The 20,669-nt window shown below is 36.1% G+C and overlaps 1 protein-coding gene across 1 annotated transcript in view; it reads left to right on the forward strand.

Annotated features, from left to right (window-relative positions):
- CFAP47 (cilia and flagella associated protein 47) overlaps window positions 1–20,669 on the forward strand; it is a 286,222-nt gene that overhangs the window by 137,761 nt on the left and 127,792 nt on the right. Inside the window, 4 exon segments of the mRNA XM_054395813.1 lie at window positions 908–1,104; window positions 4,260–4,403; window positions 5,653–5,826; window positions 11,676–11,787. Of these exon segments, the coding sequence (XP_054251788.1) occupies window positions 908–1,104; window positions 4,260–4,403; window positions 5,653–5,826; window positions 11,676–11,787 (627 nt within the window).

Consider the following 20,669-nt stretch of genomic DNA (forward strand, 5'->3'; position numbering starts at 1 on the left):
AAACTCAGACTTTCAGTCCAAAATTTGACACAGGAAAAGTCTAATTAGTAACCCTCTAGTGAACTACTAAACTTTACAGAATTCATGTTGTTGTTTGGGCTACTATTATCCAAATATACTGTATGGTCTCTGATCTCTTGTGGTAACTGTTGGCAAAAGTATAGTAAATACTATAGCTTTTTTTAATATTTGCAGAAGTTCATGCACATTAAACTTTCCTACTAGATTTAATAGAGTAGGGTTGAGTCATGGGTTGAGTTGATTCTGCAGATGAACATTCAATACTATGCTGCTGTCATGACAGCTTTAAAACAAAAATGCTGGTTGGAGCAAAGTATCTTGGAGCTTAAGTTCAGATTGTAACATGAGAGGCTTCCTGTTTCTGGTTGCTGCTTCTGTTTTTGGGGTGTTGGTCTTTTTTCTTGGGTGTTGAGGGGAACTGTTTTATGGCTGGCTTCTGCTGCTGCCTCTGCTTTTGCTCTACCTTTCTGTGAAACAGGCAAAGGTAATTGTGCATTGTAACACCTCATTAAAGACTCCTTATCGCAACTCAGGTTTGATTTTGTTGTTGTTGTTATTTTCCCAGCCAGTCTGTGGGGGTGGGATCATGTGAAAGCAGGCTGTCTGAAACCAGTACAATTTTAAGACTTCTCTCTGTACACTACTAAAACAGAAAATGTTGTTTAGATGCTTAAGTGTATTTTTTTGTTTTGTTTTTAGAAAGATCAAAATTTGACTCTGCTTATGTGATAATAGTTCTAAAATTCTTTTTTTTAAACTGTTGCATGTTCTGCTACGGAAGCTCCACTAAGGTTTCTTGGAACTCAGTCAAGATTCTGATTGTGAATTTAGTGTATCTGAAAAGCTTTACAGTTTTTTGTTTTGTTTTGTTTTGTTTTGTTTTTAGGCAGAAGTGATGCAGTTGAGCTTCCTGTAAAATTCGTTTCTCATTCTGCTGGTTGCTATCACTGTCAGATTCTTCTGAAGTCCTCTCACGATGTCCGTGTCTATGAGATTGAATGTGTAGTGAACACAGACCATGCTGAAGCACAGCTTCAATTTGTAACTCCAATTTATCAGGCAGTGGTTCAGGATATTCCAATTGTAAGTTCATTTTATTACTAGAAACGAAACTAAGATTCAGGATTTTTAAAAATTGGACTCTGGGTCAATACTGATAAAATTTACAGTTGTAAAACGCACAAACACATGTGAATACTGACCTGAGTAATAGTACTCAGAGTTCATATTGGGTATGATATTGAAAGAAGGGAAGACATTAATCCTACTTAACTTTTACTGTTGAGTTTCACATTTTTCTTTGTTTCAGTGTAAGTATTTCACATGGGTCCAAACTTACTGGGAACACTGGTTTCTGTCAGTTCTTATAGTAAATTACTAGTTTTATGGGCTTATTTCACAGATTCGCAGAATTAACCAGGTTGGAAAAGACCTTCAAGATCATCTAGTCCAACCTGTCACCCAACACCATCTAATCAACTAAACCATAGCACTAAGTGCCTCATCCAGTCTTATTTTAAACACTTCATCCACCATCTCCCTCGGCAGCCCATTCCAATGGCCAATCTCTCTTGCTGTGAAGAGTAATTTCTAATGTTTCACTTCTCTCCTGACAATTGTTAATCTGTTATTTCATAACATTATCACACTGAAGATGAAAAAATGAGTTGCTTAATCCAGGGAATAAATGTATTGTTTGTGAAAAAAGGAGAGATGTTAAGGAGTATAACAGATGGACCAGATTACACACAAAGAATAAAAATATGGCAAGCATAGGCAGTATATCATATGTAGTTATAACATATTTGTTTGTCTTTGGTTTAAGGAGCTAGACAGATTCTCAGTAACCCTTCTCAAAAGAGTTAAAGAAAACTGCTCCACACTGGATTGGAAAGAATTGCAAGTTTAAACGGACGTATTATTGATAACTACATATAACAGTACACAGCATATAAAATGCACAAATCCATAATACATGCTACATACCAAGAAAAACCTTTCCCCCCCCAACCATTCCTTAATATTCAGTTTAAGAAGGTATTCCAGGTAAGAAGGTTTTTCTTACCCAGACTTTGTGCTCTTTTCTACCCCATCATGCCTCCATACGTTAGGCACAAACAAGTCAGAATTGTGTAGGAACGATTAGCTAGACCACCCAAGGCTACAGATGGGCCAGAAATCCATACCACAGATAAGAGCTTGTGCACTCCCAGGAGGAAAGAGAAGGGAGGAAAGAGCTGGCCATATAGCCAGCTTACAAAGAGATAGTGGAATTATGGGATAGAATAACAATTTGTAATTTCCTGGGTCCTGTCTAGCCCTTTGGAAGTCTGTACTCTGTGGGTAAGATGTCCCAGTGCCTTAAACCCAGTACATTGTTTTATATATGAAACCCATGACACAGGAGAAGGAAGATCAGGGAATGAAGATAGAGTGTAGGGTGGAACATCATCTCCCTCAGAAAATGATTGCTGAAATTTTAGAGAACTTTTATGATTTAAAAAAGAAAAAAAGAGAGTAAAAAATGATAAGGAAAGATCTATCTTTTAAAGATACAAATAATAAACTACTTCCTGAGACCTGACTTATGGTTTGATCTGTGGAATTGATGTTACTGCCACTGAAAAATACTAGCAAATTAATTTACAGAAAAATGATCCTGATATTTTGTAGTTATAAGAGTGGGGGCAGATTCAAACAAGGAGGCTTTGTTTGGAGAAAGACCATACTGTGGATGCTCTGAAATTCTGAAAGCAGACAAGGAACTAGTACAGTAATAACCTAAAAAAAGCCCCAAACTTAAATTTCATTCATCTTTTGTACTTTTAAGTCCTGCTTGTTCTCTTGTCAAGGAAATCAGATGTACTCCAGCTGGAGCTGGTTTACAAAAGGATAAAGTTCCTGATATCATGGAGAAAAAGCATCAAAATAAAAATAGTCTTTTGCCCCTTTTTTTTCTCTCTGTTGTTTCCTCAGCATTAGGTTAACATTTTTAACCTTTTTTTTCTTTCATGTTTTTCACCAGAGATGGTGTAATTGCCATTGTTGGAGAATTGGAGACCCAGTGATGGAATTGTTTTGAAAAATGGAGGCACTATGTAAATCACAACATTCCAAGCAGGATTTTGTGCTCGACTGCTAGGAAATTTGCCTCTTAACAACTAAGAATTAATCATTAATCATACATATTATTAAAACCTTAGATGTATGATACTGCAGGTCTGGGGCCATGCCATGAGGTTAGCTCTGACGACCACAGGTGGTGTTCTTAGTTTCTGAGCTTGAGATAGCTGAGCTTGAAAGACTTTCAAAGAAGAAAATGAGAATTGAGGTATTGCCTCTATTCCTCCAAATCCAGTTTATCTCTGATTTTTGTGGATGAGGACCATTGTGGGTCAAAGGATTACTTCCTCTTTTCATACCACAACACCTATTAGCTCTTGAATACCAATTTATTTTCTTTTTCAGATGATTGTTAAAGTTTTTGCAGAATAGGTATTTCATCACCTGGATCTTTCAGATAGCAGGAAGCTGACCAGCTTTATTTTTAATGTTTAATGTTTTATGTTTCATTTACTATTTTTATGAAGCCCCCAAGCATGTATTGCAAAATGTCTCATTTTCTACCACAATCAAGCAGCCTTGTGATAGACAAACATGTTTCCCCAGTAAGTGTTCATACTACTCAGGACAGGCATACCTTAAAATAGATTTATCTCTTAAAAGACCAGTTTCTGATGACTGAATACTGTCAATACCACAAAAACTCCTATGGAAATGTGAGTCTTTAATTCATAAGACTCATCCCGCAACAATGGTCAAATGGGGCAATATATGCTAGTATACCACATCAGCACTTCAAAAGGGCTACACTGAGCTTTTCTACAGATGGAAAAGGGAAAGAATTTGGTCAAGCATTAAGCAGCACTATAATTGTTTGTAATGATACTTATAAATTCTCTCTTGCCTATTGTCTGTACCATGTACCTATTCCTCTAACAAGTGTTCCTGCTGACAGTATTGCTGGTGATGCTGTTGATACTAGTACCTTTGACTACCAGGAGTAAGAGATTTATTATGAGCTTAATTATTTGTTAATACACATTGTTTTATGTTCATTGAAAGTGCTTTGGGAAAATGAGTACTTTGCTGTGATTTGATAACTGCAAGTCAAAGCTGAAATGCATATTAAGAGCTTTAAATGCACAATCTAATTTACATATTTTCTTTGATTTCAGAGTAACATGTCCAGAAGGGACTGGACACTTGAAGCAATTTTGGAAGGGCAGGGATTTTATGGCCCTCCTCTAATAAATGTGGGTCTGGGTGAACAAGCTCTGTATCCTCTCACGTTCAATCCTATTGCTGAGTGTGTAACAATGGTAAGAGGAAAATTAGTTTCAACATTTGGAAAGGATGTTTCTGTCAATAAAATTATGTCAGTGTCCAAATTCTGAAAGTGTTTAAGCAGTCAGTAATACTAAACATCTGCTTCAGAGTCAGAAATGGAAAGATTGTCTACTAGTTGAAGTGAAAAGTGAAAAGAACTAACTTTTCAAAGCTTTCCCTGCCATGCTCTATTGCTTCTTTTATTTGCTCTCCTATCAAACCTTCCATTTTAATGAAACTAATTATTCTGTAGAGATTCTGAACTTTGATCATAAATATGTACATCATGCTAGTCTGAATTTAAATGCATACATTAAATTGTATTTCATTACTTAAGCAGTCAAGTAGTAACGCTGAATATTTCCCACTGCATGCATACATCACAAGTAAATTCATGTGATGGATATTTTCTTTCCTAAAATAATTTCTGTTACAAGTTAAGCCACTCCTTGGAAGCTGCTTTTGCAGCTAAAATGAAGAGCAGAGCAAAGGCTATGACACCTTTAGCAGTAAGCAGTAGACATATTTTTGTTTGCATGCTAGCTATGAGATTTGGACTGCAGCTTGCTAGTAAAATGTGTGAGTTGCCAAAGATGAAGCAAAAGAAGTTGGTTTGTGAAACATTAGTAATCCTTAACCACCCAAACATTAATGTAGCTTAGAAATCCAGTATTATAAAATTATTGAAATCCAAAAGCCCTGAATCCTTTGACAACAAATAAATATGAAGAATGTTTTGATTGAAAGACAGTTGGAAATGATTGGGCAAAGTTATGTTTCATATAAGGAAGAAGGATGAATGAGATCATATTTTCCTGAGTATTTGTTTTCCAGAAAGAAATCAAGAAGTATAAAATCTAGAAATATGAAGGCTTTATGTTGCTAAATTTCATAATTTAGAAAAATTAAAAAGAGAAGCTTTTGTTTCTTTTATTTTCTTCACTGTTTAAGAGCAGAGTTAACTTAGGAACTGGAAAAATCAATAAAAGAATAGAAGCACTTAGTAAGCATGCTTTTTGCCTGGATTTAAGATTAATCATAGAATCCTAGAATGGTTTGGATTGGAAGGGACCTGCAAAGGTCATCTAGTCCAACCATCCTCCAGTGAGGAAGGACATTCTCCACTAGATCAAGTTGCCCAGAGCCTTGTTGAGCCTGAACTTTAATAGCTCCAGGCAAGGGGCCTCAAGCCACAGGGAACTTTTACAGTTCTGATGAATTTTTGTTCTTTCTTTGTCATAGGGAAGGCTTATTCTGCGCAATGATGCAGCTGGCACTGAGACCATCTTTAGCCTTAAAGGAATAGGGCAGAAACCTCTGGCACAGGATTGTGTTGTGATACATTGCCAAGTGAGAAAGGTGACTCAAAAGATTTTGTGGGTGCCCAATTATACCAAGAACAAGTTAACATACAAGGTAAATTTTTGCAATAATGTGGCAACTGTTTTTCTGCCTAAGAGCTTGCAAATTATGGATTACGTAGCAAGTATTACTGTAATTGCAGATTTACTATTGTGATTCTTGTATCCATGAGCAATTGTACCCAGCTACAGTTTATAGCATATGGATGTGTTTACAGTGTATGGTTTTACTGTATATTCTGTGGAAAAATATTTCTTAGTTTTTCAGTCTGGTTCCTAATGGGACAACACTTCTTATTGTCCTGTACCTAAATTGATTATTAGGTAGAGGAAAACTTATCAGCTTTGGCAGAGATAGAACACAGGAAATTCAAAAAGTAATACTTTTAGAAATGTTTTTGATGTTATCTTCTGTAATTTTGTTGGCTTGGGAATATTTTCAGTATTGCACTGGTTGGTTGATTTGTCCTGTACATCCTCTGCTGATGGAGTGTATCTACTCTACAAGGTAACACCTCATAGATAAACTGGGACATAAATGATGTTTTTTTTTTAAAGCCATAAATATTCCATTTACTAAAGTAATAAAGCTCAGCCTATATCAAGAATTGCCTAGGATGTGCTAGTAGCTGACGAGCATAGTAATTTACAGCCACGTCCATAAACAATTCACTGCACAATGAATACCTAGCAATAAATAATTTAGCTGAATTAATGCATGGGTAACTTCGCCTTTGAGGTGTAAATTCAGCTTCACTACTCCATTTTAATAACTGAATATATTAAGCTATAAACTTAATAAAAACCTCATTTAATTAAAAAAATAATTACATTGTATACACGCTACTCTGTTTCTCAATGTGTTTATCTAACAGCTTCAACCAAAATGAGAGTACTGCTGCAAAAGTTGCACCATTTAAATGAAAGTTAAGCCTGGGAGGAGGAAGAGTGAAACATTTCTTTCTTTCCTCCATTAAGAAAACTCCTTTCTCTCTGAATACTGCTATTCCCACTTCAGCCATATATATGGTGTGTTCATGTCTGGAGCAGCAATAATTTTTGTATGGGTAGTTTGCTTGTCTGTGCAACAATTAGTAGGTACCAAGAGAGCTGGAGAGGCAAGAAATGCCTTTGGAATTCAATGGAGGTCACATGCATGTTTCCATCAGTCTACCTTTAAAAACGCTAAGCAAAACACTTTCAGTGCCCACAAAGATTTCCATGATTAAAAAGACAATTTCCATAAATTCCCTTGAAAAGTGTGAACGTTTTTATGAACTATTTTCTACTGATTTATGTGTAAACCTTAGGGAAATACTGCCACTGTGCTCTTCATGGCTTTTCTAGGGGATATTACAACAAATAGTCTTTCTCATGATTAATTTACTCTTGGATCTGAAAAAAAAAATCATGAGGAATTTGTGCCCATATAATGTCAGCCAGAGAGCACATCTTTTACTGATGCTGAATTAATATAAGGCTACTGACTGCAATGTGAGTGGATTTTAGTGGCTGTAAAATTAGATTCAAATCATCTGACAAGAGCAGGAAGTGCAAAGTGTTTCTATAAAAATCCAATCTGTCAGTCTCATGACAATGTTTTTTGGATCATTTTCTCTTGGTTTTGGTGGGTTTTTTTTCCCTCTCTTTTTCCCCCCTCTCTTTTTCAGTTTTTCTTTTTTTTGTGTTTTATTTTGGTTTTTCTTTGTCTGTATATACAACTGTCTGCTAGACACAAATAATTATCTGGTATCTTGATGATTGCTTCTAACAACACAGGCTCCCCAGAGAGATTGTGGAGTTTCCTCTGGAGACTTTCAAGGCCCATATGGATACATTCCTCTGTGACCTGAGCTAGATTGTGTGGTCCTGCTCTGGCAGGAGGGTTGGACTCAATGATCTCTTTGGGTCCCTTCCACCCCCTGACATCCTGTGATCCTGTGAAACCTTTGATAGTAATTTCAGTTTAAAAGGTGCCTAATTCTTTCAAGGGTGGGTTTTCCAGTAAAAATAGAAAGCTCTAACTTTTTTTGTTCAGTGTTATTCAAAACAGATGTCAATAAAGTGTCAGCTGGCATTTTTTAAGTTGTGCTTATTTGGTGCTTCAACTCCAGAAGAGTTTTTTTTTTTTTTTTTTTTTTTACTATAATTTTTGAACATTGTCTTTCCATTCCCATTAATCTTAAACAGCCTTCTGCAGAATGAGTTTTCAAGGCTGTGACTGATGCATTAGCTTAAAATTGTAACATCCTACAAATCTGCTGCGTTTCTACTTTCTAGTTGTGTGTAAATAATGACTGGAGGTATATGACAATGGAGCACAGCATTGTTAAAAAATTAAATCCTTAGATTGGTTTGAGCAAAGTTTCTGCAGGGACACTTTCTGTCACACATTGTCTTTCTAACAAAATCTATGCAAATAAGGCATCTAATTTTGTTATGAATTTGAAGGACTGATAATGGCATGTGGATCCAGGCTTTAATACAGTCCTATTACATTTTGTGTTAGTTCTTCATTACATTTTTTTTGGAGAAAGAGTAGTACCAAAGTATGTTATCAGTTGTTAGCACAAGAAGATAATTAGCTTTATTTTCTTTCATTGTAAGATAAAGTAGTGAAAGACTATTTATTTTAATAGTCTATCAAACTTTTTTCTTTGTATTTCCATTGTTCAATTGCATAATGTGATGGAGCTTGGGCTTACTAGTCTTCTAAAGTACTTAATAACATTTTTAGAGTTATATATTAATTATTTACTACTTATTTGTAACATTATTTCCTGACTGATGTGAAATTTTATTAATGAAGAGAAGTATTCTTCCAAAATGTCTATATATATCTTTGTAAATTATTGTAATTCATACATAAAGTGTGGGAAGAATAAATTCATGGTTTTTTAAGATGATAGACCTGTTAGGAAACAGCAGTAAACATCAAAGTGAGGTTTTTTTCCTTTTCCTAACTCACTTTTACAGTTAAAAAGTATTTCACACATTAGGTCACCCAGTACATTTTCTAATGGTTGTGTCCAGGGATGATAGAAAGAATTCCAAGAAGGGAATAACTACCAGTAGGAAAACTTTTACAAACCAGCATTAATCTTAATATGATTGGAGTTTTTTTGGAAATAGGATGCTCACAAAGTTTATAATGACAATCAGCAATGTTGCATAGCTTGCAGGTGCTTTAAATTGGCTAATATTTTAAGAAATTGTAGTTATTGATGCCTGATCAGTTCTTTGTTTGCCTTTGTGTGTATGGGTAGATCCACCTATTTCTATCTGTATGAATACTGTGTGTATGTATATGTCTATGCAACCCCACTATTGATATGATTTCATCCTACAAGGAGCTTTAGTTTTTAGTATTGAATGGGTGTGGAACACAAGATTCCCTTTGTCCTGTGCTACAGTTGTCATGAGATCACCTCTCCCCAAAGCATTTCCAGTTAATGTACTCTGGATTTGTCAATGTTGTTGTTAGGTATAAGTTCTTTTTTTTTTTTTTTCCTAGTGTAGAATCATTCCTAAATGCTACAGTTCTTGGCATGCTGATATCTGTTGGGATACCGTTGAGACAAGTTTTTTGTCTTTCAGGTTTTCTTTGATCATTCCTAAATTGCAAACAGTTCTTTGAAAGAAAGTCTTTTGTTTCCCTAAATTCCAGTTAATCTAGCTGTAATTGTTCATCATTTCCTCCTTGCAAAATAAGGTAACTGCTGTGGACTGCCTTGCACTTGCACTGGTCAAAATAATTCTGTATCTTGACTCCTGTGTTTGATAGCTTATAGATATGAAGAGTTTTTTGGTTTATAGAAGAGCCTCTATTTAGGCTCTGTTTTATTACTTCAAAACATATTTTTCTAACAATAATGACCCTTAGCAGATTTTATTAGGCACATTCAGGTACAAATGAAAACATGGTTTTGTAGATTATTATAGGATAGAAGATTTTATAATGCTACATTTGAGACTGAAGTTGTGTCCTATCCTTACAATCCTCATAGAAATGCATTCCAATAGGAAAGAGCTATTTAATATTTAGAAGGAAGGTGAGTTAAAGCTCACTGTGTATAAATTCTTTCCTTGCTTCATTCCAAAGTTTCCTCTATATTTATGGCATCTTTGCAAGAAGTTATTCATATAAAAATCTGAAATATCTGGACTCTCATCTATGTGTACTTCTACAGTCTCCATATTTTTCACTGTCTGAATATTCTTGGATGTATAGTTATTTTACTAATAGATCTGTAATATATCTACAGTTAAGTAGACAGATAAAATTAGCTATTATGCCAAATCGGAACCTCAGGTGTCTGTAATGTTAAATGGATTAATTAGGATTCTTGGTATATCTTGATGTATAGACATTTATGTTAAAACCAGACTTTGCTTTGCTCTGTTTAGTTAGATGGATCATGACTGTTAAACATCTTTGTAATACTTCTAAAGAAAATCTATGTAAAATAGTAAGGGCCTGACTGCAGTTCTACGCATGTGTAAGTAGTTCCATGGTCTGCGTGAGAAACTTGCATTGAGCAATGACTTGATATGATCTGTATGTACCAGCTCTGCTCTAGTCCAACCTTGCAGGGTAAGAATATAGTTTAAATGAGATTGCCCAGCAGCCTGTCAAGCTGGGCCTTGAAACTTTCTAATGTAGGGGAATCCACCACCTCCCTTGGGAGTTAATTCCAATGTCTAATAGTTCAAGTGTGTTTTTTTTTTTTTGGTGTTTTTTTTTTTGTTTTGTTTTGTTTTGTTTTTTTGTTTTTATTCTAGCATCCAGTCTGAATCTCCCAGTAGGAATTTGTGCTCATTACCCCTTGTCTTTACGATGTGACTCTTTGTAAAAAGGGAGTCTCCCTCCTGATGATAGCTGCCCTTTACATACTTGTACATGGTTATGAGGTGTCCCCTAAGACTTCTCAAGGCTGAACAAACCCAGTTATCTCAGCCTTCCTTCATATGACAGGACTGCCAGTCCTCTGATCATTCTTGTGGCCCTTCTCTGGACCCTTTCCAGCCTCTCTGCATCAGTATAGCAAGGTCCCAAACTGTGCACAGTACTCAAGGTGTGGCCTGACCAGTGCCAAGAAGAGCAGGAGGAAGACATCTTTATCCCTGCTTGTGATACCCTTACTGTGCTGGTCTGGGGCCAGACAGATCCCCTTTTGCCCCAAGAGGGACAAAAGAATGACACTCACACAAACGGAGTGAAGAGTGCTGGAAAGTTTAAATGGAAAAGCAATTGGTGAAACTACAAACATAGTGGCAAAGAATCCATTTTACAACACCCAAAGACCTCCCAGCTCTTCCCTTCTCCCCACCTGAGGGTATACCCAAAACCCCCAGGGCTCTTTCTTCCCCCATCACTGCAAGGCTAGTCTCAGGCCGGCCAGGTCTGAGACTGCCTGCCCCCTTCTCCTCCTGGCATTAGGCATAGACAGACCTAAGAGGCCTTGAGATACTCCCCCACCATTACCCAATAGGAATCATCTCCCACGGGAGCAGAGAGGGAAGAGGAAGAGGAAGAGAATGACTTTGCAGATGGATTGATAGGGCAGAGGGTTTATGGGTAGAAATAGGCTGATTCCTGTGTCCACCTTACTGGGTTGGACACTCGGGGTACCGGAGGTATAACTTATGTGGCAGTGCCTAAACTGCCACACTTATTAACACAACTCAGCATCCTGTTGGCTTTCTTTGCCACCACAGCTCACTGCTCACTCATGTTGAGCCTTTCGTGTAATTCTTTTCATGTGCATAAATGCTAGGACTGACCAATAGCATACTTTATAGTCTGCCTTTCAAAGCAAATAGAATGGATATTGTATGTGTAGTGTTCTTGCAGCAGGAACTTCATTCTGCTGACCTATCCTCTTTGTGATTTCTCTTCACCAGGTGTTTTCAGATCTTTCAGTGGTGGGTGGTTTACCTGTTATTACTGTAGAACCAGATGACAAAGTCGCTTACGTTTTGAGTGCATCTCCGTGGAGACGAGGAATCTTTCAAGGTACAACGTAGAAGCCAAATACATAAAATCCCTATAAATTAGCAGATTAAATCTGTTGACTTTTAATGCTTGTGTTTCTGTTCAACATAATCTTTCTTCTGGAAGGAAGGCTACCCTTAATGGTGATATTGGTTTTTCAGCTGGCTTGTATTTTTATTTGTAAAGGTATAATGGTACTAAATATGTAGTCAGGTCCTTCAAAAATGCCATCAAACATGCAACTTTATGCACCTAATTGGTCCTATGAAAATCAACTCATTCAGCATTAATGATTTTGAGTTATCACCAAGTCCTTGGGTCTAAATTTAATTTTCTAATATCAGTTGAATAACTGCAGAAATCTTAGCACTACTAGAACTGAACATTTAATACCAGAGACCAGAATTTGATTATTTTCCTTGATTAAGGTTCCATCTGTTGACCACAAGGCAAGAGTACATAAAGAAAACTTAGCAAACTCGATTTTTTCTTCGAGATGTTTAGAGGCTAGGGATACCTAAAATTAATTGCAAATAATTTATGTCAGTCCATGTTTATACTGATATTCTTCTGATACAATATCAAGACTCTTGCTTGTTTTAACTGCTGTCATCATGTTGTATATAATATTTTATTCTGAAAAATAATTTTAAACAATTTTTTTTTGTTTACAATTCACAATTCATGATTTTCAAATATTTAGGAATACTTTTACCTTTCCATGGTGCTCATTCTTTACCAGATAATGTGAAAACCATGATTGTGAGAATGAGGCTGTACAGTCAGTCTTTTTCTTCTTTGTAGAGTACTATTGTAGTAACTCTCAACAGAGCAAAGTATGAGTGTGTTTGGGAGGGAATTATGGGAATGGTAGAGACCGTCTTAAAGTAACCAAATAGTACTCAGGAAAGCTAGATTTGAGCAACATCTGAAAAAAATTATCTCTGATATTAGATATATCTCTTATTCCAAAACAAGTAGTGTATAGTTTGACTCCAAACACTTGACTCTGCTACCTTCTTAGATAGTTGAGATTAATGACAGCTCATTTTCTCAACATTAAAAAGCTATTAAGTCTTATCCCTGAGGGTGCCAAACAAGTTTGCTCTCTTGACCATTTTGTTTTTAGTATCTGCTGTGTAAAAGGTAAGTAATAATGCCATTCCAAATCCTAGGTCATTTGTGGAAATAAATGAGTACTTGTAACAAAACTTGGTCTAGTGCCACAGGAGGTTTTCAGTGCCTTCTTGCTAAATCTGTAGCCCAGAGACAAAATTCGCTTTATATGAATAGGAGTCATTTTGCAGTGAAATTTATGCCTGTCAAAAATGTTCACCAAGGAAATACTGAGGGATGTGTTTTATTTGGACTTATGGTTTGGGGGTTTTCTAAGGCTTTAAAGATTTAGAAATGTTCTCTTTTTATGATTTAGAAATTCACATTATTCTATATGTACTGAAAGTTTTGATAGAAGGGATTCCAAGGGATCTATCATACAGCAAATTAATACCAGGTGATAAAAGCCTTGCCTTCAAAGGGACAGAAATGCCATGTTCAGATTGATGTCTCCTACGTTCTGTCTGTCCCCTAACTTCTATTACAATGGTTTCCATTATGTTTGGAAGTATTATATGTTCTCTAAGTGAGAAAAAGAGAGAACAGTCAGTCTAACCTGACAAAAAAGTTATTGGTTCAAAGGCTGGGAAGACATGTATGCACTTTTTCAGAAAGCAGTTCCTTTATTTTATGCTTTAAAGCAACTTGATAGAAGGCTGAAGTTATCCTTTGAAAAGGGATGGAGCCTAGTCATCTACCATCCACCCCCTGGCTCAGTGCTTGCTTTAATCACTCCCTTAGGAAATCATATTCGTTCTTCCTGTGGAGCAGGGACATTTCTGATTGTGTCACAGAAATTTGTGCACATTTTCTAATGATTTGGCTGCTGTAGGAGGGAATGGAGTCAAGAGAAGAAAAGCCACTGTCACAGGTTAGAAAGGCAGCAGCTGATTTTGCTCTTAGGTGTGATATAAACCCAACTACCAGGTGTCCTATTAAAGGTGACATTAGTTAGGAAGTGCTTACTTTGTGGCTTAAAGGAGAATGGAAGTCTGTTTGCTTCATTTATTCCCCAAAGCAGAATTTTTCAACTCTCAGGAAACTGTAATGTCAAAGCAGATTATATATATCTATATAGATAGATATTAATTTTTAGCACTTCTAGGATTTTTCAGCTGCCAGCCTGAAGCTTGAGGGTCACAGATGAAGGTGATTCAGGTGGGAATTAATTAGGGCTCAGGAATGCTAGTTCTTTCTATGTTCAAGATACTACAGGTAAAGTATAATTTAAACACCCCAAAAGAGCAACTATTTAGATATCTAGTTGAAGACTCTGTCCTTGGATAGTTTCAACTTTAGAACTCCCTGAGTTGTAACCATAAAACTTTGTAGCCGTTGGTGTGGTAGCACTGTTTTTGTCATATTCAATTAAATTCTTGTCAAAGAACCTTTACCATACAAATTGAGCAAATGGTGTGCATTTTTTGTGTACATTCAAAGTCATTTTGATTGCAAAATTCTATAGCTGCAAAATTATACTTCTTTTTCTTTCCTTCTTGCTATTTTGTGATAGCTAAGCTAAAAATTGGCCCAGTTCTTTTCAAAAGTCCATTTGGAAGCATTCCAATACAGGGCTAATAATATATGCTTTGGCTGATTTGTAGCTGTATGACAGCTTTAACATAGAAATAATAGCTAGTAAACATCTCACACAAGGTTCTGGCACTAGATAAAATTCTTCAGCATTCTGTTTTGTATGTAATTGAACAATTTCCTTCAGGTTCAATAAAGCACCTTTTACATTATACTTTATCTTTTATCAAATTAATGTTTCAGCTTTCCACAGAATAAGCCAAAATTTTTCTGGAATTGATCAAAGCTCATAATACTTACATATTTTTGTACAAAAAAAATTACACTTGTTATAGTCAGTGTCCTTTTATTAAAAAAAAAATCTAGCTTTTGGAAAGTAGCTTTCTAATTTTATTTATCACTTGTCATATATTTTCATATTTGTGCTTAGTAGGCAGCTCTTTTCCACACTGCCTGGAGCTTTTAGAGCTTACATTGAGGAAACAGGGAACTGTGTTACAGGCCACGGCCTGTCAGTCTGCAGCTGGAGGATGATTTTAATGACACGGTGAAGACCATGCCAATGTTTTCTGCTCTGTAAATGAGTTGATTAAACCTCTTTGTTAACATTATTTTATAACACTGTTTCACTCAACAACTGACTGAAATCTAATTTAGTATTGTCGATTTCTTTATGTGGTGGAATTCCTCAAACTGATCTACTGATCATTCTAGTTTCAACAGAATGATAAAATCATATGTGAAAGGAAGACCATTCCCCTAGTTTCTTGTAGCCATTGCTGCACTTCCAGCACCTGTCCATACCTTTGCTGTAAGCACTTCCTCTTCAGCTGAGACACCCTAACAAACTGAGTCTAATTCACATATAATAAAGACAAAGAGAGAAGGATCATCTGGTTTCTTGATTACTATGAGTGGCTGTGGCATAACTCAATGCTGTATCACTGGAGTTCACTGAAGGAAGGCTGCTTCATTTGTGCATACCACCACGGGGCAAAATGATCCCACCATATTCTTTCCATCCATCCTTGTATAGCTGGAGAAGCAAACCCTGTACCCTTTCATGTCATGGTTCCATTGTGGCGCTCAGAACAGACAGTGAAAATTAATAATAAAAAATAAATAAAAATAAAATAAATAAATAAAAATAAAAAATAAATAAAAATAAAAAATAAATAAAACAATTAACTTCTTTATTAAATGCTACCACACCGTATATGAGTGGTAGTTGATAGTGGGCTCATTTCTCACATGTGCAAGCCTTAAAGCTTATTCTACTTTTCACTGATGCAGGGAGCAGTCCATTTAGTCCCAGTGTACCACCAAGTAGTAAGATTTACAGATACTCTGTAGAATTTACATATGTCATCATCAATTTTCAGATTTTTGTGATGAATTCCATGGCCACATAGCCTTCTGTTCTTATGTCCAGTTAAAATATTGGGCTTCTATCATCTCTGCACCAGAAGGTAATAATGTACAATAGATATCTTTCAAATAGTCTATTTAAATTACACAGAAAGGAAAAAGTTGAATATTTCTTTCTTTCTTCATTGGATTTAGAGACGGAATGTTGTAATGCATAGGCAACAAATCTGTCTAATATGTGCTGCTGCAATTACAGTTTTATTGGGAAATAAAACAGCCTGCCTCCTTTTAGAGGGATACATCTTCTCTGAAGCAATCAAAACCAAAGCTTCCATTATCAATATCTGGCTTAAACACTGGAAAATTTGCGATGGGATTTTGAGCAGGAAAACTTTCCACAGAATCACAGAAGATTAGGGGTTGGAAAGGGCCTCATCTAGTCCAACCCCCCCTGCCAGAGCAGGGTCACCTAGACAGAAATGTGTCCAGGCAGGTTTTGAATGTCTGCAGTAAAAGAGACTCCATAACCTCTCTGGACAGCCCATTCCAGTGTTTTGATTTTAAAGCAATGTTGTATCAGCAAAAATAAAAGCTTCGTCTTTTATGTATTTTTAAATCATTCATTTTCATATAATTCTAGGAACTTTGGCAAGTTTAGTATTTTATATGTATGCCAGAGGGCAGCTGAAAAGAGGAGTGGTATCTTCTAGAACACTTAATAGTGGCATAATTCTGTGGCCAAATGTCATGGGTTTAGCCAGTGAAATCTGTGGATGAATATTCAATACCATGCTAATTCCATGCAAGCTTCAAAATGAAAGTGCTGACTGGAGCAAAGTATTTTGGTGCTTGTAGTTCATATTGTAACATGAAAGGCTTCCTCTTCTGGTTGCTGCTTCTGGTTTCTGGGTTTGGGATGCTGGCCTTTTCCACTTGGCTGGCTCATGCTTGGAGGGGTGGAGGGATCGTTTTATGGCTGATTTCTGCTTCTGTTTTTGCTTTGCTTTTCTGTGAAATAGGCTAGGGTAACTCTACAGCTTGTCATCTCATTAAACTCCTTATCTCAACCCACATGTTTTTGTGTTACTTTCCCTCCTATCTGTGTATGTGTTTGGGATTTCTCTTGGAGGGCAGTCTGTGAAATCAAGGCACCAAGTGAATCATTTAGATCATAGAATCAGTCAGGGTTGGAAAGGACCACAGGGATCATCTAATTCCAAGCCCCCTGCCATGGGCAGGGACACCTCACACTAGATGAGCTGGCCAGAGCCTCATCCAGCCTGGCCTTAAACACCTCCAGGGATGGGGCCTCAACCACCTCCCTGGATTACTGTCTCTGAGGTGTACCTGAAGTCTTGTTTGGTTTTGAATGTACTCTTTACAAGTTGTCAGCTCCTGTATTTTGGCAAGTTATGTTGTCATGTAACAGCTAACGCAGAAGTCAGGACTGAGCAACTAGTTGGATAAAAAGCCCTGAATCTTAGAGAGTGTAATGCATGAACAAATTATCATTTTTTCAGTTGTTTTGCAGTATCATAAGCTAACACAAGATGTTGCTGCCTTTGTTGAAGACATCATAAGGTAACGCAAGGTGATCTGTGAGTTCTGTAGGGAGGCAGCATGTTTTGCAACTGGAAGACAAACACTTCCTGTAGTAAAGCCCTATTTTGTTTTTATTTTAAGTCTGTCATTTTTGATGTTCTTGGAATGCACCATTCTGTCCTGAAACAGGAGAGCATTCTGCTTAGTAATACTGCCTAGGAAAATATTCTGCCTTAAGGTAAAGATCAAGGTATGCAGAGCATGCTATGTACTCAGTGTTCTCACTGATAAGGATTTTGTGTTCTATATTTAACTTGAAATGAAAATAAATACTCTTTATTATTATTATTTATTTGCAATTCTTGCTTACAGTTATATACTTTTTTTTTTAATTCCTAATAAAAAATTTAAATAGCTTTGAGCAGTAGTAAATATTATGGTGCCCATGAAAATTATGAAAGACAATTTATGAATATTCTATAATCAAGCTGATAAACTGAGTTTAAATACATATACCATCTGTAGTAAAGCTGATTACTTTTTACTGAAATACTTTGACAGATTTGAGTGCCTTGCAGAGGTATGAATGCATTACATCAATCCAGTTATCTTTATTGATCAAGATTTTAACCTCATTGTTATTAATTCTATTTGCTTGAGATCACTTTTCCATAAAGAAGGGAAATTGATTGTCAGCAATTACAGTGCAGTTCTTCACTCATATTTTGAACTTGTGATTGCCAGATTTATCAGCACAGTGGTTTAGCAATTCAGGTAGCTTTTAGTTACGATAATTCTTCCACTAGGTCTTCAAAAAGTCTTGAGTATTACCAATTTGCAGTTCTGGAACTTTTCAAGCATTCAAAAATTCGCTGCAAATAAATAATCATTCAGAGTTCTTCAGCCAATTATTTTGATGCTTTTGAGAGCATGTTTTGTATAAAGCCAAATAAGTTTTGTTTTGTTTTATCAACCCGCAGTTAACTGATGAAAAAAAAATTTCCAACAGTCAATACTTGTGGTCTGTTCCTCTTTCTCTCACACAAACATATGCACAAAACAATATTCTGAATTACAAAGACTTGATAAAGAACAACCTCCACTGTTGTTGGAATCATGAACTATAAGGAATAATTACTTAAAATATATAATGAAGTGTAACAAAATCATAGAATCATAGAAGAACTTAGGCTGGAAGAGACCTTAAAGAGCATCTAATCCAACCTCCCTGCCATGGGCAGAAGTGGTTCTCAACTAGACCTGGTTAGTCAAAGCCCCATCCAACCTGGCCTTGAACATCTCCAGGGAGGTTGCATCCACAACCTCTCTGGACAATCCATTCTGTTTACTGTGAGGAAGCTGTAGAATGTTAGTGATTCTCAGCATTTAGTCAAGTATTTGTAATCAACTTTATCATTTTGCATTTTTTTTTCTCATTTTCTTATAATTCTTAAGACCTTTCAAGTATATTGATGGTTAGGATAGTATTTAAAATTAATAATGTCTTTCTCTTGCACTTTGTCTATAATGTTGTGCTCAGTAGACCCAAATTATCCTAGCATTATGTAGTGAGATATAAAATCAGATTAATTAGTCAATATCTATTCTAAGATCCATCAAATATGCCCTCTTGCATCAATATTTGCAAACCCTGGGCACTTTTTCAGACTTCATTTCCTTGAGCTTTCCATGTTTTTTTTTTAAACTGTGCTTACACATCCGACTTCTCTTTGAAGAGTAAAAAAAAAAAATAAATTCAATAACTACTTCAAATTGCAAGCCCTCTCCTGCTTATTTGGATGCAGTTTCTGGCTTTGTACTGTGATAAATTTTTGGAACATGTAAAATTTGTTTGAATTTTATTTTGTTTTAATTAATTCTATGCAATGGATTGGGCTTGTTTGTGGTTTTTAAATAGGTTTTTCTTGACAGAGGGAGGAAAATCTAGGATTCTGGTATTTTCTAATTTAAATTTCTTTTTATTTATATACACATCTGATTCCATTTTCCCGCCTTTGGTTTATTTTCAGCTTTAGTGTTTTGTGCCTGTGCTACCCAGTTACTGTTGTTCACACAATGAGACAGTGGCAATGTCAAGATGACAAACTTTGCTTCCCTGTAATGTTTTAACATAATCCTTCTTAGCAGAAATGATTTGTGTTTGTCATGATGGAATTGTCACCTCATGTAGTTTTCATTGAGCATATCATGAACAGATTTTACTTTTCATAGTCTTCCTGGTAGAATTTTCCCTTAGTTATATTTTATTTGCCTCTTTTCTTTTTCTTTTTTTTTTTTTTGTCTCTTTAGAGTAACATTATTCTAGCATAGTCTTATTACCAAAACTAACCATAAGGCCATTTTATTAGACTGATCTCCCCTGAAATGAAGTGTAACTAGAATGTGTAGAAGCATGAATACAGCCTTCCGCAGACACCTGTGACTAGGGGAGGAAAGTTAAGCCTCAAGTATTGTGAATGAGATGGGTGGACATGGGTATGTGCACAGCAAACTTCATCAGCTTCTGGCTGCTGAAGTCACTGCGGCCTCCTGAGCCAGTTGTGACCACTGTGGTGCTGCCTCTCCCCCTCACTACTGCTCCTTTTCCCGACTCCCATGAGAGCCTTGCTACTTAGCTCTAGCTATTCCTGCTAGTAAGGTGCTAAATTCAGCTGTACAGTGAGCACAGCGTGTCCTCTCTGCCATGTGATCTCTTACCACACATTTATCCCACTCAATGCTGGAGAGACAAAAAAAAAAAAAAAATCATTAAATATATGTATTTTCGAATCAAATTGTTCCAGGACTCTCATAAAATTACATTAGTTCTCCATTTCAAATTAAACCAAGCTCCTCTATGATTAATGTTCCTGAACACTTCATAAGACAGAGCTCCATTCCCTTTGAGAGATCATTTCACAGAAATTCTGATGATCTCAAGTGAGAAAATTTCTTATTGTATAACATCATAAAATCAGTCTCCTCCTTAAATTAGTTTTTCATTGTGCTTATGAGGCAAGAATTAAATTTGCAAGAATTAAATCTGCAACATATATTTATTTCAGCTTTCAGACTCTTCAGAATGTATTGAAATACCAAGGGACAGTTATTTAGATGAAATAGCAATGCTATGTCAGAGACACATCATGAAAGAAACAAAACCTGCTTATTTAAAAGCTGATATAAAAAAAAATCTACCACAATAACATTACTTTTATTTAATGGAACCATATGCATCCCAGAATCATAAAATCACAGAATGTTAGGGGTTAGAAGGGACCTTGAAAGATCATCCAGTCCAACCCCTCTACCAGAGCAGGATCACCTAGAGCAGGTCACACAGG

The sequence above is a fragment of the Indicator indicator genome, chromosome 1, assembly GCF_027791375.1.
Source record: "Indicator indicator isolate 239-I01 chromosome 1, UM_Iind_1.1, whole genome shotgun sequence".
In the NCBI taxonomy this organism is placed as follows: Eukaryota; Metazoa; Chordata; class Aves; order Piciformes; family Indicatoridae; genus Indicator; species Indicator indicator.